The sequence below is a fragment of the Oncorhynchus mykiss genome, chromosome 3 (assembly GCF_013265735.2).
Source record: "Oncorhynchus mykiss isolate Arlee chromosome 3, USDA_OmykA_1.1, whole genome shotgun sequence".
In the NCBI taxonomy this organism is placed as follows: domain Eukaryota; kingdom Metazoa; phylum Chordata; class Actinopteri; order Salmoniformes; family Salmonidae; genus Oncorhynchus; species Oncorhynchus mykiss.
In genome coordinates this window covers 67,482,784-67,508,066 of record NC_048567.1, presented here as the reverse complement: position 1 = coordinate 67,508,066, position 25,283 = coordinate 67,482,784, and the positions used below count along the sequence as shown (strand labels likewise).

General features: G+C 48.5%; 1 protein-coding gene across 5 annotated transcripts in view; it reads right to left on the bottom strand.

Annotated features, from left to right (window-relative positions):
- Positions 1-3,842: 3,842 nt before the first annotated feature.
- Positions 3,843-25,283, bottom strand: part of LOC110520450 (B-cell CLL/lymphoma 9 protein) — a 42,713-nt gene continuing 21,272 nt past the window's right edge. For all 5 annotated transcript variants that reach the window (XM_036975005.1, XM_036975004.1, XM_036975001.1 and 2 more), the window contains 8 exons: positions 13,734-14,154; positions 12,123-12,469; positions 11,594-11,701; positions 11,330-11,513; positions 10,775-10,874; positions 8,458-10,615; positions 5,926-6,207; positions 3,843-5,724 (listed from right to left, as the gene is read on the bottom strand). In XM_036975005.1, coding sequence (XP_036830900.1) covers positions 4,655-5,724; positions 5,926-6,207; positions 8,458-10,615; positions 10,775-10,874; positions 11,330-11,513; positions 11,594-11,701; positions 12,123-12,469; positions 13,734-14,029 — 4,545 coding nt within the window. In that variant the 5' untranslated portion in view covers positions 14,030-14,154 and the 3' untranslated portion in view covers positions 3,843-4,654. The remainder of the gene's footprint in view (positions 5,725-5,925; positions 6,208-8,457; positions 10,616-10,774; positions 10,875-11,329; positions 11,514-11,593; positions 11,702-12,122; positions 12,470-13,733; positions 14,155-25,283) is intronic.

Here is a 25,283-nt window from a genome sequence, read left to right as displayed (position 1 = left end):
TCAAGGGCATAAAAACAAACAGGCATGTTTGTTTAACATTTCTGGGTGCCCTTTTATTTTTATTGTCTGGATAGTCCATCTGTACATGGTCATACTATCAACAAACTATCTGTTGATAAGCAACTGCTTGCTAAGGTTACTGTTAGGCTTAGGGTTCAGTTTAGGGTTAGGATAAGGGTTAAGGTTAGGGCTAAGGTCAGGGCTAGGAGACACAGCAGTTAGTTGAAATGTTACTGATGCAGATAGTCTGTTGCAGTCTGTAGATAGTCTGCATAGTGTATAGATAGTCTGTTGCACATACACAGACGGACCACCCAAATAAAGTTTTACCAATTTCTGTCCATGGCTGATAAGTGTTTGGTTCAGGTACTGTGTAAACAATGATGAAGGGGAATGAGATGACTTCTGCCCATTTGTCCTGCTCCTCTACCTCTGGTCCCTCACCCCTTACGGGGTAGGGAGAGGACCACCTTACCTATGGTGAATATGAATGTAGGATCCTTTTTGTGTGTAAGGGACTGTGCATGCATGTGTGTGTGCATGTGTGTGTGTAAGGGACTGTGCATGCATGCGTGTGTATGTGTGTTTGCATATGTGTGTGTGTGTGTGTGTGTGTGTGTGTGTGTGTGTGTGTGTGTGTGTGTGTGTGTGTGTGTGTGTGTGTGTGTGTGTGTGTGTGTGTGTGTGTGTGTGTGTGTGTGTGTGTGTGTGTGTGTGCATCATTACTGCTCTCTCCCCGGCTGTAGCTCGAGCGGGGGCTTCACATTGTGTCAAGCTCAATGGAGTGGAGCAAAAATGAATTGCTGAATTGCATTCTGGATCAGTTCTGTTTGCCACCATTTTACAGTTGTTTCTTTTCACACTGTTCATTAAGATGATATCTCACCCTCAGCCCCTGATGAATAAAAGGCTTACAGAAAGGCAAGGTCAGTGTTTATTACTACAAGCCAGTCACTTAGACCTATCCAACAAAACAAGCCTTGTTGTAGGCAAGCTAGCAGTGTACATTGTGGCTTCATTTCAGTTACATTTTCCAATGCTTTGTCACTGTTTGTCTATCCCCGTTGGATACCAAGACCTTCTAAGCCATTATGTGCTGTAGGTCTACAACGGTTTCTGATCTCACATCCATTTGGAGTGAAAAGCCCTCCCTTGTTTTGGTTTCATATCCCTGCATGCCAGTGAAAGGTCACCCTCTGAATACAGGAGATGGGAAGAAAATGAAAAACAAATACAGACATCCCTTTGGGGGAGAGATTTCCATTAGTAATGGAAACACATGGAAAATGTGATTTTGTCTGATCATATGAAGGTGCTTGTTGTCATGAGGATGTGCACAAGGGGCTTCTATGCACTTCAACTAGAGCCATGTCACTCAAAGCACATGTGTAGATCCAAGGGGACCTATTTAAACAGGTATATACACTGAGTATACCAAATATTAGGAACAACTTCCTAATGGACTCTACAAGGTGTCTAAAGCGTTCCACAGGGATACTGGCCCATTTTTACTCCAATGCTTCCCACAGTTGATTCAGGTTGGCTAGATGTCGTTTGGGTGGTAGACCATTCTGAATACACACAGGAAACTATTGAGCGTGAAAAACACAGCAGCGCCTGGCACCTTCTACCATACCTTGTTCAAAGGCATTTACATTTCTTGTATTGCCCATTCACCCTCTGAATGGCACACATATAGTCTATGTCTCAAGGCTTAAAAATCCTTATTTAACAAGCAACCCATCTATACAGCCAACTAATATGACCAGACCCAGCTGCTAATGCATTAGTGCCTATTGGAGAGCCACCCCGCTATTAAGCAGACCGGAAATGCCCATTTATTTCATTGGTAAACGACCTGAGTGGAACATAATTTATCAACTGTCTTTGGTTGCATTGCAGTAGGCTCTACTGTCAGCCAATAATTAGGGTGCTTTTGTTTGACCAACGTGAACATGACCAAAGATGTGACTGATACTGTATAGTTAAAGTCGGGAATTTACACAGGTTGAAGTCATTAAAACTCGTTTATCAACCACTCCACAAATTCCTTGTTAAAAAACTATTGATTTGGCAAGTCGGTTAGGACATCTACTGTGTGCATGACAAGTCATTTTTCCAATAATTGTTGACAGACAGATTATTTCACTTATAATTCACTGCATCACAATTCCAGTGGGTCAGAAGTTTACAAACACTAAGTTGACTGTGCCTTTAAACAGCTTGGAAAATTCCAGAAAACGATGTCATGGCTTTAGAGGCTTCTGATAGGCTAATTGACATCATTTGAGTCAATTGGAGGTGTCCCTGTGGATGTATTTCAAGACCTACCTTCAAACTCAGTGCCTCTTTGCTTTTCATCATGGGAAAATCAAAAGAAATCAGCCAAGACCTCAGAAAAAAATTGCAGACCTCCACAAGTCTGGTTCATCCTTGGGAGCAATTTACAAACGCCTAAAGGTACCACGTTCATTTTTACAAGCAATAGCACGCAGCCATCATACCGCTCAGGAAGGAGACGCATTCTGTCTCCTAGAGATGAACGTACTTTTGTGCGAAAAGTGCAAATCAATCCCAGAACAACAGCAAGGACCTTGTGAAGATGCTGGAGGAAACAGGTACAACAGTATCTATACCCACAGTAAAACGAGTCCTATAATCAACAACCTGAAAGGCCGTTCAGCAATGAAGAAGCCACTGCTCCAAAACCGCCATAAAAAAGTCAGGCTACGGTTTGCAACTGCACATGTGGACAAAGATCATACTTTTTGGAGAGATGTCCTCTGGTCTGATGAAACAAACATAGAACTGTTTGGCCATAATGACCATGGTTATGTTTGGGGGGAAAAGGGGGAGGCTTGCAAGCCGAAGAACACCATCCCAACCGTGAAGCACGGGGGTGCTTTGTTGCAGGAGGAACTGGTGCACTTTACAAAATATATGCATCATGAGGCCCTGACCTCAATCCCATTGAACATTTGTGGGCAGAACTGAAAAAGCATGTGCGAGCAAGGAGGCCTACAAACCTGACTCAGTTACACCAGCTCTGTCAGGAGGAATGGGCCAAAATTCACCCAACTTATTGTGGGAAGCTTGTGGAAGGTTACCTGAAACATTTCACCCAAGTTAAACAATTTAAAGGCAATGCTACCAAATACCAATTGAGTGTATGTAAACTTCTGACCCACCGGGAATGTGATGAAAGAAAATCTGAAATAAATCATTCTCTACTATTATTCTGACATTTCACATTCTCAAAATAAAGTGGTGATCCTAACTGACCTAAAACAGGGAATTTTTACTTGGATTAAATGCCAGGAATTGTGTAAAACGGAGTTTAAATTAATTTGGCTAAGGTGTATGTAAACTTCTGACTTCAACTGTGTGTGTATATATATATATATATATATACACACACATACATACACACACAAATGAATGTGATAGGAGGCTCTGACTTACCAATTTATAGTACAATGTATACACATTTTAGTTTAAGTGTCATTTGGTGGTTAGAAGCATGGCCAGGAAGAACTCTGGTTGGCGTCTGGCTTTCTTGATACACTGGCTCGATTCAATATGTATCGCCGAAGATCAGCACTATAGTGTGTGTGTGTGCTTGAAATTTGAAAGCAATTTCCTATTGAGCCGACATATACCAGAAAAGAGTAGAGCCCTAGCTCACCTGTTATGTCTGGTCCCACTCAGTTAATCTTCTATCAGATTAATGCTGTGGGAATGAAATCCCAGAGTCAACAGAAGACCCAACAGCAACAGGAATCAGAAATGGCACACAAACTGTCTGGTAGAAGAGTTGAAATGGGAGAAAGAAGACACTACAGTTTATCAATGTTTGTGCTTTTTTAATAATACCATTATCTCTATGAGGTCATAGTTTGGTTTGTTATACAATGGATTTAAAGGAAATTAAAAGACAAAAATGAAAATATCCCACCAATGGTAAACAGTACTGTTCTTTAGAGTGGCATCCCTCCCCCAATGAAAAGGTGGGTAAGAGAGCTTAGAGGTCACTGATAGAATTCCTATACATACTTACAACACAAAACACACACCGTCGCAGGCTCGTACCCACACACACACACACACACACACAGGACAGAAATAGTCAAAACGATGGAGCTAGAGAAGATATAATTCCATTAATCTTCACAAAATACGATTTTATTTCACAAAGTCTTTTTATTCCATTATTAAGTTCCTTATCCTTTGCTGGGAAAATCCGTTGTTGATTTTGTTTACTGATTTGAAAAAGTTGATTTACAGCAAGCTAGCGGTACAGTCCTCCAAGGTGGTTTATCTCATTCCTCTTCGACACTCAAACCTTATAGGTTTAACACAAAAAAAACACTTGAGGAACAGTTTAATTGTGACATTGAAGCACAACAATCCCATACATTCAGACCAAATTAAATGCTTGTGGCAAAAGACAAGTACTGGGCTATGTAGACCCCACAAGCCATTAACGGCATCACTCCTCTCCGATACATGTTTCATGCCAGAGTACCAATCTCTGTCTGTCATTCCTTACTTTCTATGTTTTAATCCATCTCTCTCTTTTCTGCCGTGACACATTCCATCCAATTCTGTATATGAGCTCACAACATTCGAGGTCCATGGTTCTATGAGTTGTGTGTTAGAACATTCCAGGCCCTGGGCTGAACCCCATGTCCATGCCACGTGGCCTCATCTGCCCCCCCATCATCATCATCGTCGTCTGCTGGGGGGGGACACCCATGCCTTGCAGAGACATCATCATGTTGGGCGACCCCCCAGGCCCAGGGTGGTTGTAGAGTACCCCCCTCTCCTTTCCCTGCATCATGCCCGCTGGACCCCCCTGTGACATCATCCGGTGCTGAGGTCCCATCATACCCTGACCCATGAACCCTGGGGGCCCATGTGCCCTCATAGGATTATGGGAAGGGTTTCCCATGGGCATATCCTGGGGGCCCATAGTGCCTCCCAGCCCCCCGGGCATCCCCCCCAGCCCCTGCATGGGCATGCCCATTCTTGGGGGGCCCTCCCCCATCATCCCCTGCATCATTCCCTGCATGTGTGGAGGTTTCCCCCCTGGGCTGGGGCCATCTCCTCCTCCCCTAGGGAAGTAGGACAGCGTCTGGCTGGGCTTTTCTGATGGGATGATCCTGGACAGGTCAAACTCTGGCATACCGGACGCTCCGGTTCGCATCACCTCATGCAGGTCTACATCACTGAACTCTCCGTGCATGTTGAACTGTGGTCCTCCAGGGTTGTTGGGCCTACCTCCATCGCCTCCACCTCCAGGAGGCATGTTCCCCATCCGACCCCCCATAGGACCCCCTTCTCCCTGGAAGCCCATGGGGTGTCCTGGGAAGCCCTGGGGCACAGGGCCATTGTGGGGGGAGTAGGCGCCCTGCTGGGAGGGGGACTGGGGGAGGGGGTAGCCCTGCCCTCGGTGGGGGTAGCCCATGCGCCCCTGGGGCATCATCTGGGGGTTACCCATGCCTTGGTCCTGGGGGTTGGGATGCATCATCATGCCATGAGGCATCATGCCCGGGCCAGGGCCCATGTTGGGGGGGTTTGGGGACGGCATCTGCTGGGGCATGCCGTGGGAGAGAGGCTGTGAACCCACGGGGGTCATACCCAGGGGACTGAGGACAGGCATGGGGCCAGAGGAGCCGGGGCCCATCATACGAGGAGGACCTTGGTGGTGGTTCATTCCCATACCTACAGAGGGCCACAGAGAGAGAGAGGGACATTAGTGCACAGACAGCATGTTATAATTTAATTCCTCTTCAATCATGTCAGGTAAACCATAAAGTCAAACCCCAAGGAAAAGTGTTACAGAATATATACATTAAATCTCAAAATACTTATTTATTTGAAAGAGGTATAACATGACATCTAAGCATGTCTCCGTCCACTCACCGTTGTTGTTCATGGAGGGCAGGTTCGGGGAGCGCGCAGGGGGCGAGTCGTCATCTGAGCTCGCCACGGTCTTGATGGCATCATGATAGAGGGGGGTGGAGCTGGGCATGGCGAATTTGGACATGCGTGACATCATGATGGAGAGGGGGTTCTGGGATAGCGTAGGTTCAGGGGGTAGGGAGTAAGGGCTGCCGGTCGGGGCACTGCCTGGACCCCCCTGGAGGGGCATGGAGCCAGACTGGGCTCCTGACGAGGGGGGGGCCGAGAGGGGGCCATTACCACCTGTGGAGAGGTGAGAGATATGAAAGTAAACTCTTTACATGAGTCCTATTCATTAAGTAGCTAAAAATACCCTGGTTTACCCTGGTTACTTGAAAGAAGGGACAATGTGTCAAACCCGTTTCAGATTGACATACATGTCAATTGTAAATAATGACTTTAATGAATTTAGATACAGTGAAGTTACATTGCCACAAGGGGGAGCAATTTACCTGAAATGGGAAAATGTTTTTTGATTAGGGAAAATGTGTTTACATGGATGAGAATGATGCTTTCAATTGACTTATTGACTTATAAATGATTTGATTTGAAGCTGATGGAGACAAATTCTAGCCTGTACTCCCAGATATACAACAGAGGTCTGTTTAGACTGCCTGGACAACAGACAGAGTGCTGCAGGAGGAGGGACGTTACAAAACAGCCCTCTATTCAAGACATGATGTCATCTTCACCCAATCATGCATCTCCATCAGGTAGTAAGTATTAAAAAAAAACTTTCAAAATGAATAGTATCTCTGTCTTGAACTCAACATTAGTAATGTTGTTTATCACAGCAGGTAAGAGAAAGATGTGAGAGCGAGAAGAGAGCAGTGGAGGGAGAAAGAAGAGAAAGGAGAGTGAGAAGAGAGCAGTAGAGGGAGAAAACAGAGAAAGGAGAGCGAGAAGAGATCAGTGGAGGGAGAAAGAAGAGAAAGGAGAGTGAGAAGAGAGCAGTGGAGGGAGAAAGAAGAGAAAGGAGAGTGAGAAGAGAGCAGTAGAGGGAGAAAACAGAGAAAGGAGAGCGAGAAGAGATCAGTGGAGGGAGAAAGGAGAGCGAGAAGAGATCATTGGAGGGAGAAAGAAGAGAAAGGAGAGTGAGAAGAGAGCAGTGGAGGGAGAAAGGAGAGCGAGAAGAGATCAGTGGAGGGAGAAAGAAGAGAAAGGAGAGCGAGAAGAGAGCAGTGGAGGGAGAAAGGAGAGCGAGAAGAGAGCAGTAGAGGGAGAAAGAAGAGAAAGGAGAGCGAGAAGAGAGCAGTGGAGGGAGAAAGAAGAGAAAGGAGAGCGAGAAGAGAGCAGTGGAGGGAGAAAGAAGAGAAAGGAGAGTGAGAAGAGAGCAGTGGAGGGAGAAAGAAGAGAAAGGAGAGCAAGAAGAGAGCAGTGGAGGGAGAAAGAAGAGAAAGGAGAGCAAGAAGAGAGCAGTGGAGGGAGAAAGAAGAGAAAGGAGAGCAAGAAGAGAGCAGTGGAGGGAGAAAGAAGAGAAAGGAGAGCGAGAAGAGAGCAGTGGAGGGAGAAAGAAGAGAAAGGAGAGCGAGAAGAGAGCAGTGGAGGGAGAAAGAAGAGAAAGGAGAGCGAGAAGAGAGCAGTGGAGGGAGAAAGGAGAGTGAGAAGAGAGCAGTGGAGGGAGAAAGAAGAGAAAGGAGAGCAAGAAGAGAGCAGTGGAGGGAGAAAGACGAGAAAGGAGAGCGAGAAGAGAGCAGTGGAGGGAGAAAGGAGAGCGAGAAGAGAGCAGTAGAGGGAGAAAGAAGAGAAAGGAGAGCGAGAAGAGAGCAGTGGAGGGAGAAAGAAGAGAAAGGAGAGCGAGAAGAGATCAGTGGAGGGAGAAAGGAGAGTGAGAAGAGAGCAGTGGAGGGAGAAAGAAGAGAAAGGAGAGCGAGAAGAGAGCAGTGGAGGGAGAAAGGAGAGCGAGAAGAGAGCAGTAGAGGGAGAAAGAAGAGAAAGGAGAGCGAGAAGAGAGCAGTGGAGGGAGAAAGAAGAGAAAGGAGAGCGAGAAGAGAGCAGTGGAGGGAGAAAGGAGAGCGAGAAGAGAGCAGTAGAGGGAGAAAGAAGAGAAAGGAGAGCGAGAAGAGAGCAGTGGAGGGAGAAAGAAGAGAAAGGAGAGCGAGAAGAGAGCAGTGGAGGGAGAAAGAAGAGAAAGGAGAGCGAGAAGAGAGCAGTGGAGGGAGAAATAAGAGAAAGGAGAGCAAGAAGAGAGCAGTGGAGGGAGAAAGGAGAGCGAGAAGAGAGCAGTAGAGGGAGAAAGAAGAGAAAGGAGAGCGAGAAGAGAGCAGTGGAGGGAGAAAGAAGAGAAAGGAGAGTGAGAAGAGATCAGTGGAGGGAGAAAGAAGAGAAAGGAGAGCAAGAAGAGAGCAGTAGAGGGAGAAAGGAGAGCGAGAAGAGATCAGTGGAGGGAGAAAGAAGAGAAAGGAGAGCGAGAAGAGAGCAGTGGAGGGAGAAAGGAGAGCGAGAAGAGAGCAGTGGAGGGAGAAAGAAGAGAAATCCAGAAAAGTACTGTACCTTGCTCCATATTTCCCATCATGTTAGGTGAGGTCATACTGAGGGGGGTTTTACCCCCTTGCTGCTGAGGGATTCCTGGGCTGGGCATGGGGGGTTTTGGGGAAGAGGCCCACCCTGGAGAAGGGTTGGGGAGGGACGGGGACCTCATATTTACAGGGGAGGCACCAGCAGACCCCATCATAGAGTGAGGAGACTTCATGGGAGCCGAGTTGGCAGTGTTAGGGGGGCCATTGGGTCCCGGAGGGCCGGAAAGCATACCAGCCAGCTGGGAGGGGGTCTGGGGGGACTTGAGGTTCCCAGAGGGAGAGCCCATCATGGGGGACTGCACCTGCCTCAAAGGAGGGGACTTGAGGGGGTTAATACTGGGTGAGCTGCCCCCTCCTGGCTGGATGATCAGCTCTGCAGGCTTACGTCCCCTCTGGCCCTGGGGTGGTCCGGCGGAGGGCGGGTGGTGGTTGAGGCGGCCATTGCCCCCCGTAGGGGTGGTCCTGTGCTCCGGACCAGCATAGACCTGCTCTCCATGAGGGCCCCTCATACCGCCAGGACCACCAGGGAAGGGCCGTGCGGGTCCCATGGGGAAGTCCCCTGGCTGGGGCTGGTCTGTGAAGTGCATCTGCCTTCCCTGGGGCCCCATGTTGTCCATTGGATGCCCTCTCATTCTCATCATCTCGTCTGGGCTCATGTTCATAGGCCCCTCTCGTAGCTGGGGGTTCCCATGGGGGCCCATGCCAAACTCAGGGCCCATGTCCCGGCTCCCCATCACAACCAGTCTGGAAGAGGGGCTCATGGGGCCCTCGCCGGGCATCCTGGGAAACATCATCCCGCCCCCGTTGCCCGGCTCCATGCCACCTCTTTGGTGTCCCATCATCCTCTGCATCTCCATCATCATCTGTGGAGGAAGGCCCGGTCCCTTGTCGCCCCCCATGCCCTGGTGAAACATGGCCTCCTGGACTGACTGGGGGTTGGGGAAGCGCTCTCCCCGCACCCCTGGACCTCCGAACATACCCCCTGGCCCTCCTGGGAACCCCCGGCCGTCCCCCATCCTCGGGGGCATGTCTTCAGGCCAGCCCATCCCGGGCCTGGGGGGTCCCTCCATGTCAGGGTTCATCATGCCCTGGGGGAACCCAGGCATCCTCTGCATGTGAGGAGGCATCCCTCTGGGGCCCATGGCCATGCGATCGTGATAGTGCTCTGGTGGCCCTCCTGGCCCCCACACCTCTCCGGGTCCCATCTGGTAGGGTGGTGGGGGCCCTCGCATCATGCCGCGCGGCCCGTGAGGGTGCATCATCATGTCGGGAGGAAGTGGGCGGTGATGCATTTCCTGTTTCCTCTTCTTCTCCTCGTAGAACTCCTGCTGCAGCTTCAGCCAGGCCACCTGCTCTGGGGTCATGTGATCTCCATCCCCACACCCTCCAGGACCCATCATGTGGCCCAGCTCATCTGGGAAAGGGGGCATGTCTCTGGGGTGACCATGTGGGGGGCCAAATGGGGTTCCCTGGGGTCGGGACCCTCCCAAACCCCCTGGTGGACCTAGGCTCTGGGATTGGGCCATCATGGCCTGGAGAGGGCCCTGCTCCGGCCTCCTGGGCCCCCCATCGGGCATGCCGTCATGGGACTGGGGGAGTCCCCCAATAGGACCGGGTGGCGGTGGGGCATCGCGGTCATCCGGGAAGAGCATGCGCTGGATGTCTCGCAGGGTCTGGAGGGAGCGCTGGCGGTGCTCTAGCTGTTCCTGGGACAGGCCCTCTGTGTTAGCCTCCATGTTGAGAAGTTCCTGGGCCAGTTGCTGCTGTTGCTGCTGGGGGGTCAGACCAGGCTGACCCATCCCTATGGGCCCCAGCCCTCCTCCTTCACCAGGCTGAGGGGGGTTCAGAGGAGGCATGCCCTGCTCAGACTGGGGCTGGCACCCAGGGGTCTGGTCACCTGGACCCATGGTATTACCAGGGCTGCTGCCATGGAGGTTCTTGGGGTCCATGTCTGCTGAGGAGGCCCCATCCTGGGTGAGTGAACCAGGCTTTACCCCCTGGGGAGGGGGCTGGGGTGGCACTTGATCAGTCGGGCCAGGTTTAGACCCTGTCTGGTGGTTCTTGTCTGAGGAATGAGATGAGGACTGCTGGGAGGGCTTGGAGTCTCCTCGGAGGGGTCTTGCCTGATCGTTCTAAAACAGAGAAAGGAAAAAGCGATAGGAGATAGAGGCAGCAGGATAAGAAATGAGGTTTGAGTAAATTAGGGTTTGTAAATCAAGTATTTATCAAAGCTGACTGTATGCCAAGTTACATGTCTAGTCATCACATCATGGCAGTGTGTGTGTTATTACCAGGGGTGGGAGGGGGATCTTGTCCTTGCTGTTGGAGATGTTTCTCATGTGGAAGTTGATGATGTTTTCTGAGTGGCCTGTTAGAACAGCATCAGCAGCCCTGAGGAACAGAGACCAGACAGTCACATTTGTGTCTGTGGCAGCAGAATGAGGGCAGTGTTAGCAGAGGGCATGAAGGAAATGCCGAGGTCGACAGACTAAACAAACAGTTTCACACACATCTTCCACTTTCATCTCCTTTTCCGTTCAGAGGACAGTGTAAATCGGAGACAACTGAAAGAAGAACACACTTTCAGGCAAGCACACTGAAAACAAGGCATAACTGCAGGCTTTCACATGTTAGGAGGAGAGCCAGATTTCTGGATTTGATAACTCCACTCCTTTCTCAGGTGTGTGTGGTCTATCCAAACCAAGCTCAGAATAACCTGGTGTGTGGAACACTGAGTTTGCTGAGGGAACACGTCACACACTGCAACTACAATTACTACAGCTCAATCACTAACACATCATGGGCAATTAGGACCATTAACATGGTTTCCCTGCGATCTCCCTTACTTGTTGGCCATCTCTGTAGTGAAGACATAAACCACTTTAGACCCAGCCTTCTGACCACCCGACTCCGACGCTGCGCCCTGGCCTCCTAGTGCATTGTGGGAGGGTGTGGAGGAGCGGCTGAGTCCGGCGTTGGGGGGAGGATGGGAGTTGGAGTCCTGGGGCTTCACGTCACTGGAGTTACAGTCTGGGGAGGGACAGAGGATCATATTACTGTAGTTTACAGTAGCAGGTGGAAATGGGGATGACGGAAGGACAGACACTCACTGAAGAATCCTTTGTCGTCCTCATCACTCTCTCCTCCAGAACACCAGTCAGCTCCACTGTAGGGCTGCCTCCTCTCAGCCACACACATCCTCTTCACCCTGTTACTGTCTGTACACACACACAGTCAGTGTGTAACCGGGTGCCGCACTTATACAGTTACAGCTGAGCTCTCTATCAATAATACACAAACACACTCCCTTCCTCCCCTTTATCAAAGCCCAGTCCTGTCCACCAGACTCCCAGGAGGAGAGGAGAGAGAGCAGCATATCAAGTCAGTGTGTGACCATAATGACACGCTTTCAGGGGCCTGCTGATGTTTCTACAGCCACAACACCACATGTTCACACAGACAACATGTACACGTAACATGCCCACGAACTTCAGCATCATGTCAGAGGCAAGATGTAAGCACTTAGTTTCATGGAGATGGAAGTTTAGAAAGTGTAGGTTAGGATTTGTAAAAAAAAGTACACTACTTAATACCAATTGACATATTTGACCGCTATTTAGAGTGCAGTGTACTACTCACCCTTGTCGTCGCTGGTGGGCGTGGCTATGCCTGGCTGCTGCTCGTTGTAGGACTCCACTGAGGTGCTCCTCTCCCTCTTCACCTTGACCTTTGTCCCCTGTCCCCCAGAGTTCAGGCCCTGGCCATTCTTCAGACCCCCCATACCTCCTGGACCCACCCCTGACATGCCGCCCTGCTGGGAGCCCTTACCACCCACTGTCTTGGGGTCGCATGGCGAGGCCTGCGATTGGCTGCCGGCGCTTCCTGGTTTGCTCTGATTGGGAAGTTTGGAGTCCATCTGGGCGGCGCCACCGGAGGGGGACATGACTGGAGGGGAGCGCACCATTCCCTCTGGTTTGGGTTTAGGACTGAGAGAGGGAAGAAGTGCTTATCAATGGTGTGTGTGTGTGTGTGTGTGTGTGTGTGTGTGTGTACATATTTAACTATACTTGTGGTGACCAGAAGTCCCCAGAAGAATAGTAAACAAAAAATGTACCACCTGGGGACATTTTGTTAGTAACGACAATGCTATTTCTAGGTGGGTTAAGGTTAGAATTAGGTTTAGGAGCTAGGGTTGGTTTTCAGGTTAAAGTTAGGGTAAGGGGTTAGGGAAAATAGGATTTTGAATGGGACTGAATTGTGTCCCCACAAGGTTAGTTGTACAAGACTGTGTGTGTGTCACAACAGGTGTGGCTCCCCCAGTAGTACACACAGTCTACTTCCCCACCATGACACAACTGCTACCAGGGACACAGAGGGAACAGGCTGAAGTCTGGGGCTGGAGTTAACGTGTGCCCAGTAAACAGACCCCTGACTAGGGGAGGCTCAGCTGTAAGAGGCCAGAGAGTCAGACAGCTGGCTTGGAGTGAACCAGACTGACCTCTTGTCCCATCAACCCCTCCCAATCTCCCCTCACTCCCCTCTTTCCACTGCCGGGAGGGGAGACTGACAAAATAGTTAAAATCTCACACACACACACACACACACACAAATGTGCATGCAGACACACACTCACTCAGCAGCTCTGTTTGTATGGAGGTGCCCAAATATGAACCGACTAAAACAGTGGGCCTACTGTGTCCAGGATTTACGCTGTGGGAAATCCCCCAGCCTACCATGATCCATCATTATAGCTACTAACCACTGTGCTGTACAGTTAGAGTATAGGAGCAGACAGAGGGAAGGAAAAGACACTTTTCTCACTGGCCAATACTGCAGTAGGAATAATCCCAGCCAGAGTCTTATATTTGGCTCTGATCCCAAGAGGAGAGGCAGAGCAGGGCGTCTGCTTCTGAATGGCCATGAGTAAAGTACAGTTCAGGAGAACAGGAACCGTCCAACTGGCAGAGATCACTATACCACACCCTAAATGACAGACACATTCAGTCAGAGAGGAGAGAGCGAGACAGGAGAGAGAGACAGGAGAGAGAGAGAGACAGGAGAGAGAGAGAGAGAGAAGACTGGCAGGGGTTTGGCAGGGCAGAAGCGGGTTTCCATTGGCTCCAGAAACATGAGTCAGCAGAAAGCGCATTCAAACACAGTGTACTCCCTAACTCAAGGACACACATTACTACCACCACCACCACTATACACACACACACACACACACACAGTACACTTGCTCTCACTCACCTCTGTGTGTTGGATGGGGAGTTCTTCAGTCTGTTGTGATGAATGGAGGGGGCTCCCAGCACCACAGAGCAGGGTGGGGTGATGAGCTGGTGGGGGCTGCCTGTGTGTGTGTGAGGGGCTTTCCCTCTGCCGTTTCCTCGGCCACCCGAACCCAGAGCACTGTTCCCGATATTCCCAAGATTCCCCCGGCCGTCCTTGGCCTCCTCTCGTTCTTTCTTTCCTCGCTCTTTCTTGCTGAAATGTGTCGCTGCCGTCCCTCCTGCCGCGGCAGGCCTCTCCTCCTGGACCTCCAACATGCTCTGTGTGTGTGTTTGTTTTAATAAGTGTGTGTGTGTGAGAGAGAGAGAGTGCTTCTGTATGAGGAAGAGAGTGTGTTTGTGCCTGAAGTTTCCCCAAGGGGCTCTCACAGCCCTTGGGCACTCTGTGGAGAGAAAACAGAAGATAATCATTAGACAGAAATGTTAGAGAAATGTGAGAACACCTTTCCAACAACTTATTGATGTCTCATGGTCATTGGTTCTAACATGTTTGTAAAGAATTCCGTTGTGTATCATCCTCTCTGGTAGAAGTGGTGGGAGTCCCTGAATGTGGTTGACTGGAGAAACCAACAGAATACTAAACTGAGCACTCAATTATGACTGGATTCCTACTGACGAGTCCATACAAGTTCTTATACTGTGTGTGTGTGTTCTCTATGTTGCAGCAGTGTGTGTTTTCTGCCCCTCTGGTAATGACATGAGAATGGGCAGTGAGCAGCACAGTCAGATCATACTGTCATCCTGAAAATATTTAGGAACTCCTCCAAAAACACTCAAATACTGTAACCGGCTCCAGAGGTCTCCTGAAGGGAGGGAGAAAGAGTGAGAGGGAGCGAGCGATGCTAGGACTGGAACAGACCAACACACTGCTAACTGCTCCTACACGGGTTAACTAGAAACACTACTGTACAGGCTTGCACACACACGAGTCAGTGTGTAACAAGGGTCAAACCAGTCTCTACTAGGTTGAGCCCCACCGCCCCAGTTTTAGTTGCATGTCCCTATATAATAAAAAGCAAAAAAGTTAGAACTATTGAGTGACAAGTTGGCTTTTGAGTGACAGAGTGACTGTCAGCACAATGGGGAGGGTGCACATGGAAAGCCCCTGGGCGGTTAGGCATGACTCCTTCGGGTTTCCATAAAAGCAGGGAAAAAATTATTCTCATCCCTGTGGTAGGCTAAGTGAAAAACGTCATACGCCGCCGCCTGTCATATTTTATTTTGATTTATAAGGGTGGGGTCAAGTCTACCGTTGAAGCTGCTTGCTCAACTCTGCCTCGCGCGCCACAACTACAGAGTTTAGTTAGAGCCTTAGCTAGCTGTAAAAAGTGTTAGTGTTATTAGCCTTAACTAGCTGTAAAAAGTGTTATTAGCCTTAGCTAGCTGTAAAAAGTGTTATTAGCCTTAGCTAGCTGTAAAAAAGTGTTATTAGCCTTAGCTAGCTGTAAAAAGTGTTATTAGCCTTAGCTAGCTGTAAAAAAGTGTTATTAGCCTTAGCTAGCTGTAAAAAGTGTTATTGTTATTAGCCTTAGCTAGCTGTAAAAAGTGTTATTGTTATTAGCCTTAGCTAGCTGTAAAAAGTGTTATTAGCCTTAGCTAGCTGTAAAAAGTGTTATTGTTATTAGCCTTAGCTAGCTGTAAAAAGTGTTATTGTTATTAGCCTTAGCTAGCTGTAAAAAGTGTTATTAGCCTTAGCTAGCTGTAAAAAGTGTTATTAGCCTTAGCTAGCTGTGAAAAGTGTTATTGTTATTAGCCTTAGCTAGCTGTAAAAAGTGTTATTGTTATTAGCCTTAGCTAGCTGTAAAAAGTGTTAGTGTTATTAGCCTTAGCTAGCTCTAAAAATTGTTATTAGCCTTAGCTAGCTCAAACCAGTTAATCTGCCACGATGGATATCAGAAATTGGAGAAAGAGAGCATAGAGCAGAAACATCAAACCACAAAGGCCGCCACCAAGCCCAGCAGCGATAATCAGTGGTGTAACGTACTTAAGTAAAAACACTTTAAAGTACTAGTTAAGTCTTTTTTTTTTGTTATCTGTACTTTATATATAGTTCACTACATTCCTAAAGAAACAAATGTACTGTTGGGTGAAACATTATTAATGCTTAGCAGGACAGGTCCAATTCACACACTTATCAAGATCCCTGGTATTTACGATAGCACAGCTTCTTCCCTTTGTTCCTCAGTCTTCCCGCTCTTTCACTCAAACTCAAACTCAAGCCCTTTTCTTTTGTGTAACAAGCTGTCATATCTGTTCCGCCCGCTAGGGAAATTTTCCTTTATGACGTAATTTGTAATCAAGGTATGATTCAGTATGTGTATGTGTAATTCTGTGTGATTAATTAGGTATTTAGTAAATAAATAATTAAACCCAATTTTGTATTGCTGATTCAACTTGTTAGCCAGGGTTCGTGAAGATAACCAAGAATTTACAACTTTCAGATGAGACTGAATTAAGGTGACGATTAATATTGACTGCTATTGATGTAAAATATTACTAGGTCTTTAAGGGTTTATTCGGAAAATAACAGCTCTATAAATATTATTTTGTGGTGCCCCGACTCTCTAGTTAATTACATTTACATGATTAGCTCAATCAGGTAATTTCAATTACGGAGAAAGGATTTTATAGAATAGCATGTGATATCACTTAATCCGGCATAGCCAAAGACACGACACATGCACAAAGTAGATGTCCTAACCGACTTGCCAAAACTAGTTTGTTAACAAGAAATTTGTGGAGTGGTTGAAAAACTAGTTTTAATGACTCCAACCTAAATGTATGTAAACTTCCGACTTCAACTGTACATTAACAACGACCAATCACATTCACCTGAAGAAAACTGAACACACACCAAACAAGCCAATGGATGCCGAGCCCACTCTTAGAAAACCCGCCTTCCTAGCTTTAATACTGGGGCACGCATTAATTTCGTCACTTCAATACCGTGCATCAGCGAGCCCAAACCCTCTGACGGGCCAAAATATGTTATACCTCATACCCTCCTCCAGGGAACAGTAGTTATATTCATAACTGTACGTCCTCCTTCAGTAGGTCACTCAGTATAATATACTATGGGGAAATACAATCACGCCCCAAGCCGGCTCAGAGGGTTCCAAACTAGGAAGCCCATGGCAACCCAAGCAGACATATGTTCCACCAGCTCCAAAAAGGGCTTACAGAAGCCACCTTTTCCCCTAATACTTACCTGAGAAGCCTGAACTGTCAGAGCCCCATATAGGGAACCAGAACCTGCTGCAAATTGGCTATGCACATTGACACGATGCCACTGCAGCCCAAGTCCATAGACCCCACGGTTCCAAGAACAATACTTACCTTACGAGCTTGAAATGTCAGAACTCGTACAAGGAACCGCAAGTCCAAAACAACAGAACACCTGTCGCGGCTTGGTAAAGCAGACACCGAACAGTCGATGAACCATGGCAGTCCGAGGCTCAAACACACAGGGAACTGTGACAACCCGGAAAATGAGCGTCCTGCATGCTGCATAACATCCACTCTCAGAACCAGCCACAAGAACACTATGAACCACACTGGGAGCAGTTATATCCAAGCGATAAAACCTCAAAAAGATATGTGAAGAACCCAAACTCGCTGCAGCTCAGATATCCCCAATCATCATACGCCGGAACAATGCCCGAGAAGCCACCACACCCCTAGTGGAATGAGCATTCACACCGTTAGGGAACCCTTGTCCTTTACTGTCATACAGTGCCTTCGGAAAGTTTCAGACCCTTTGAGTTTTTCCACTGTGTTACGTTACATCCTTATTCTAAAATGTATCAAATCATGTTTTTCCCCTCAATCTACACACAATACCCCATAATGACTAAGCAAAAACAGGATTTAAGATAGTTCTGCTCATTTACAAAAAAAAATGGAAATATCACATTTACATCAGTACTTTGTTGAAGCACCGTTGGTTGTGATCACAGCATCTCTTGGGTATAACGCTACAAGCTTGGCACACCTATATTTGCAGAATTTCTCCCATTCTTCGCTGCAGATCCTCTAAAGCTCTGTCAGGTTGGATGGGGAGAGTTGCTGCAGAGCCATTTTCAGGACTCTCCAGAGATGTTAGATCGGGTTCAAGTCTGGGCTCTCGTTGGGCCACTCCAGGACATTATTGTCCTGTTGGTAGGTGAACCTTCTCCCCAGTATGAGGTCCTGAGTGCACTGAAGCAGGTTTTCATCAAGGATCTCTCTGTACTTTGCTCCATTCATCTTTCCCTCGATCCTGACAAGTCTCCCAGTCCCCGCCGCTGAAAAACATCCTCACAGCATGATGCTGCCACCAACATGCTTCACAGTTGGGATGGTGCCAGGTTTCCTCCAGACGTGACACTTGGCATTCAGGCCAACAAGTTCAATCTTGGTTTCATCAGACCAGAGAATCTTGTTTCTCATGGTCAGAGTACTTTAGCTGAAATTTGGCAAACTCCAAGCAGGCTGCCATGTGCCTTTTACTGAGGAGTGGCTTCCGTCTGGCCACTCTACCATAAAGGCCTGATTGGTGGAGTGCTGCAGAGATGGGAGAACCTTCCAGAAGGACAACTATCTCCACACAGGAACTCTTGAGCTCCGTCAGAGTCACCATCGGGATCTTGGTCACCTCCCTGACCAAAGCCCTTCTCCCCCGATTGCTCAATTTGGCCGGGCGGCTGGCTCTAGGAAGAGTCTTGGTGGTTCCAAACATTTTCTATTTAAGAATGATGGAGGCCACTGTGTTCTTGAGGACCTTCAATGCTGCAAACATTTTTTTATATCCTTCCCCAGATCTGTGCATCGACACAATCCTGTCTCAGAGCTCTACTGACAATTCCTTCGACATGGCTTGCTTTTTGCTCTGATATGCACTGTCAACTGTGGGATCTTATATAGACAGGTGTGTGCCTTTCCAAATCATGTCCAATCAATTGAATTTACCACAGTTGGACTCCAATTAATTTGTAGAAACATCTCAAAGATGATCAATGGAAACAGGATGCACCAGAGCTCAACTTCCAGTCTCACAGCAAAGCATACTTATCTAAATAAGGTATTTATGTTTAATACCTTTGCAAAAATGTCTAACAAACCGTTTTTGATTTGTCATTATGAGGTAGTGTGGAGATTGATGAGGATTTGTTTGTTATTTCATCCATTTTAGATTAAGGCTGTAACGTAACAAAACTCGGAAAATGTCAAGAGGTCTGAATACTTTTAGAACCTGCACAATCCAATAAGACACTACGCCGAGCTGGACTAGCGAAACAGACAAAAATCTGGTCACAAACACAGATATACTTGTTCTATCCATATATATGCATAAAGTGCACACACCACACAGACCATGCAACCTACTTTGTTCACTGGAAACAAACAGAGGAGGTGAGAAAGGGAACAACTCGAAAGCCAGGGGACCTGCAAATGCTGCATTAGGACTTTGGAGTTTCCAGTTGTGAACTCCAAAGAGGAAGGGTGTACTGATAGCGGATGGAGATCTCCAACGCTCTTGGATGACACCAAAGACATGAGCAGGGCAGTCTTGTAGGAAATAAACTTCAGGTCCACAGACTCCAATGATTCAAACAGAGGTTCACACAGAGCATCCATGACCAAAGCCAGGTCCCATATCAGTGCCATAGGCTTGAACACACATCTCAACCAACGTACGCCTTTCAGGAACAGAACCACCAGAGGGTGAGACCCCGGGGTAGAGCCAACAATCTCCTCTTTCACATACCAGAGGGTTGAGACCCCGGGGTAGAGCCGTCAATCTCCACTTTTACATACCAGAAGGTGAGACCCCGGGGTAGAGCCGTCAATCTCCACTTTTACATACCAGAGGGTGAGACCCCGGGGTAGAGCCGTCAATCTCCACTTTTACATACCAGAGGGTTGAGACCCCGGGGTAGACCGTCAATCTCCACTTTTACATACCAGAGGGTTGAGACCCCGGGGTAGAGCCGTCAATCTCCACTTTTACATACCAGAGGGTGAGACCCCGGGGTAGAGCTGTCAATCTCCACTTTTACATACCAGAGGGTTGAGACCCCGGGTTAGAGCCGTCAATCTCCACTTTTACATAACAGAGGGTGAGACCCCGGGGTAGAGCTGTCAATCTCCACTTTTACATACCAGAGGGTTGAGACCCCGGGGTAGAGCCGTCAATCTCCACTTTTACATACCAGAGGGTTGAGACCCCGGGGTAGAGCCGTCAATCTTCACTTTTACATACCAGAGGGTTGAGACCCCGGGGTAGAGCTGTCAATCTCCACTTTTACATACCAGAGGGTTGAGACCCCGGGGTAGAGCCAACAATCTCCTATTTTACATACCAGAGGGTTGAGACCCCGGGGTACAGCTGTCAATCTCCACTTTTACATACCAGAGGGTGAGACCCCGGGGTAGAGCCGTCAATCTCCTCTTTTACATACCAGAGGGTTTAGACCCCGGGGTAGAACCGTCAATCTCCTCTTTTACATACCAGAGGGTTGAGACTCCCCATGGGTGAACAGGGAGTACAGGAGGGGGCTGAGCACGCACACTTGTGGGGTGCCGGTGTTGAGGATCAGCGAAGTGGAGGTGTTGTTCCCTACCTTCACCACCTGGGGGTGGCCCGTTGCACCGGGCGGGGTTGAGACAAAGGGCCTCCAGCTTAATGATGTGCTTGGAGGGTACTATGGTGCTGAATGCTGACCCAATCAGACCCAATAACCGCAGACACAAGAGAAAAGGCATGAGTGCCCCAGCTGAAACCATGCCAGACAGAACCAGAATGTGACCGCCCTTCTATTGGGACAAAAACACATGATTCAGAACAGAGTCCTGAACGAGACCCAGAAACCGTGCCGCGGAAGAATCTGCTTTCACCACGCTCTTCTTCGACCCAGCACAGCGTCTGTACCAAGATATCCACCGCTGCCCAGATGCACCAAGACAGTCAAAAACCAACCTTGAAGGCTTCCTTTGGCAACCCACCTCTGACCTGGATCCTTTCCATCACGCCTTGGGAACAGCCCCCGCAAAGGATTTTCATGGGAAAAGGACCCGTAGAGCTGCGTCCTGTTTTTGTTTCTCGAAACAAAAACAAGCCTATAAGGACTCCATAGCCGAGCCAAAGTAACCTTGTTGACAAAACTGGCTCATCCAAATACATACACCTGTCCCTCTCAGGAAACTGGGGCAACGTCAACCAGAGGTGGCGCTGAGCCACCACCGTCGACCCCATACTTCCCCCCAGTCAGGATCGTACAGTGAGATAGAGCTGTAGCACAGATTCCGCCAAGAAGCTCTGAAACCGGCTTCAGCAACTCCACGGTCCTATTCAGCTTCTGCAGCAAATCAATATGATACCTCTGCAGCATTGTGACCACATTCAACAATCAGGCCGCCACACTTGTCCAGCTGATCCCTGGAGAACCGGCACTGTTTATTCACAAGCACCATGCTAGGATTAGCCCCCTTGTTAGCCTCTGGAGGCTAACTCGCACAGCAATGACAGGAGGTAAACACCTTTCCCCAAATCTGGAGGAACTCCACTGCTTTTGGAGAAGGCAAATCCACCCCCAGGTGTTCTGCCACCCTACAACACAGCTCCGTCAAATGGAGCATTAGCCACCAATGGTTCACTCTACCCCGACAAATCCAAGGGTGGGGCTTTAGGCTCCTCCGTATGGATGCCATCTTTTTCACACTTAGAAAACCCTCCAGGCCCAACCAGGGGTAGTATATCATCCCCAGAGAAACCGTAATGAGCCTCACAACATCTAGGGGGGCGAGTGCTCTCCTCTCACTAAGACACTTAAGTCGGAGCCGAATCTAATAGTTGTCGTGTGCTTGAAAAGTTTTTAAATTGCGTGACACGTTCCTCCTTCAGGCAAGCTGAAGAGCGAAGACTTTAGGAAATAAAATGCGAGCCCTGGTATTATTGCCAGGAATGAAGGGCTTCTGAAGGCGGGCTCGGCATTCATTGGGCGTGATACCTGTTTTCAGGAAAATACGATTGGTCGCTGACTCCCCGTAGTACGTTATACCGAGTGACTGATTGAAAGGGAAACTAGTGTATTGAGTCCTTTCCAATCGTGCAGTGTTGGCTGAGAACTAGAATAGCTAAACTCACTCTCTTCACTTTCCCTGGTGTAGCTAGTTATACTGACATCAGTCTTTCACTAGAGCTGCACAGTGCGCACACACACGCCAACACACACACAGCAGGACCTGTCAATCACAGTCTGCCTACAATCACACACTAACGAGACACTAATTGGGCCTCTCGCTGACACTGCTGTCGTCACAGAACGCACATGCAGCAGCCACCACACACACAGCAGAATCCACACACACACACACACCAGAATCCACACACACACACACACCAGAATCCACACACCAGAATCAACACACACACACACACACACACCAGAATCCACACACACACACACACACACACACCAAAATCCACACACACACACACACACACACACCAGAATCCACACACACACACACACACACACACCAGAATCCACACACACACACACACCAGAATCCACACACACACACACACCAGAATCCACACACACACACACACACCAGAATCCACACACACACCAAAATCCACACACACACACCAGAATCCACACACACACACACACCAGAATCCACACACACCAGAATCCACACACACACACACACACCAGAATCCACACACACACACCAGAATCCACACACACACCAGAATCCACACACACACCAGAATCCACACACACACCAGAATCCACACACACACACACACACACACACACACACACACACACAGGAATCCAAACACAAAACAGAATACACACACACACACCAGAATCCACACACACACCAGAATCCACACACACACACACACACACAGGAATCCAAACACAAAACAGAATACACACACACACACACACCAGAATCCACACACACACCAGAATCCACAAACACACCAGAATCCACAAACACACCAGAATCCACACACACACAGACCAGAATCCACACACACACACACACACAGGAATCCAAACACAAAACAGAATCCACACACACAAACTCACCAGAATCCACACACACAAACTCACCAGAATCCACACACACAAACTCACCAGAATCCACACACACACACACACACACACACCAGAATCCACACACACCAGAATCCACACACACACACACACCAGAATCCACACACACACCAGAATCCACACACACACCAGAATCCACACACACACACACACACACAGGAATCCAAACACAAAACAGAATACACACACAGGAATCCAAACACAAAACAGAATACACACACACACACACACACACACACACACACACACCAGAATCCACACACACACACACACACACACATCAGAATCCACAAACACACCAGAATCCACACACACACACCAGAATCCACACACACACACACACACAGGAATCCAAACACAAAACAGAATCCAAACACAAAACAGAATCCACACACACAAACTCACCAGAATCCACACACACAAACTCACCAGAATCCACACACACACACACCAGAATCCACACACACACACACCAGAATCCACACACACACACCAGAATCCACACACAGCAGAAACAACACACACACAACGGAATCCACCCATATAGCAGAAATAATACACAGACACACAGCAGAAACCACAAACACACACACACAGAAGAAACAGCAAAAACCACACACACCCGTCCCACAAACACACAGGAGAAACCAGACGCACGCACACACACACACACAGGAGAAACCACACGCACACAGGAGAAAACACACGCACGCACACACACAGGAGAAACCACACGCACAGGAGAAACCACACGCGCACACACACACACAGGAGAAACCACACGCACACACACACACACAGGAGAAACCACACGCACGCACACACAGGAGAAACCACACGCACAGGAGAAACCACACACACACACAGGAGAAACCACACGCACACACACACACACACACAGGAGAAACCACACGCACGCACACACAGGAGAAACCACACGCACAGGAGAAACCACACACACACACACACACACACACAGGAGAAACCACACACAGGAGAAACCACACACACACACACACACACACAGGAGAAACCACACACACACAGGAGAAACCACACACACAGGAAAAACCACACACACAGGAGAAACCACACACACACACAGGAGAAACCACACGCACACACACACAGGAGAAACCACACGCACACACACACAGGAGAAACCACACACACACAGGAGAAACCACACACACACACACGAGAAACCACACACACAGGAGAAACCACACACACACAAACACACACAGGAGAAACCACACACACACAAACACACACAGGAGAAACCACACACACAGGAGAAACCACACACACACACACACAGGAGAAACCACACGCACACACACACAGGAGAAACCACACACACACACAGGAGAAACCACACACACACACAGGAGAAACCACACACACACACACAGGAGAAACCACACACACACAGGAGAAACCACACACACACACACAGGAGAAACCACACACACACAGGAGAAACCACACACACACACACACACAGGAGAAACCACACACACACACACACAGGAGAAACCACACGCACACACACACAGGAGAAACCACACACACACACAGGAGAAACCACACGCACACACACACAGGAGAAACCACACGCACACACACACACACACAGGAGAAACCACACACACACAGGAGAAACCACACACACACAGGAGAAACCACACACACACACGAGAAACCACACACACACACGAGAAACCACACACACACACACACACACACAGGAGAAACCACACACACACACACACACACACACACAGGAGAAACCACACACACACACACACACACACACGAGAAACCACACACACAGGAGAAACCACACACACACACACACAGGAGAAACCACACACACAGGAGAAACCACACACACAGGAGAAACCACACACACAGGAGAAACCACACACACACACACACACACACACACACACAGGAGAAACCACTCGCGCACACACACACACAGGAGAAACCACTCGCACACACACACACACACACACAGGAGAAACCACACGCACACACACACACACAGGAGAAACCACACGCACAAGATAAACCACACGCACACACACAGGAGAAACCACACACACACATACACACAGGAGAAACCACACACACACACACACACACAGGAGAAACCACACACACAGGAGAAACCACACACACACACACACACAGGAGAAACGACACACACACACACACACACAGGAGAAACCACACACACACACACACAAACACACACACACAGGAGAAATCACACACACACAGGAGAAACCGCACACACACAGGAGAAACCACTCGCACACACACACACACAGGAGAAACCACACACACAGGAGAAACCACACGCACACACACACAGGAGAAACCACACG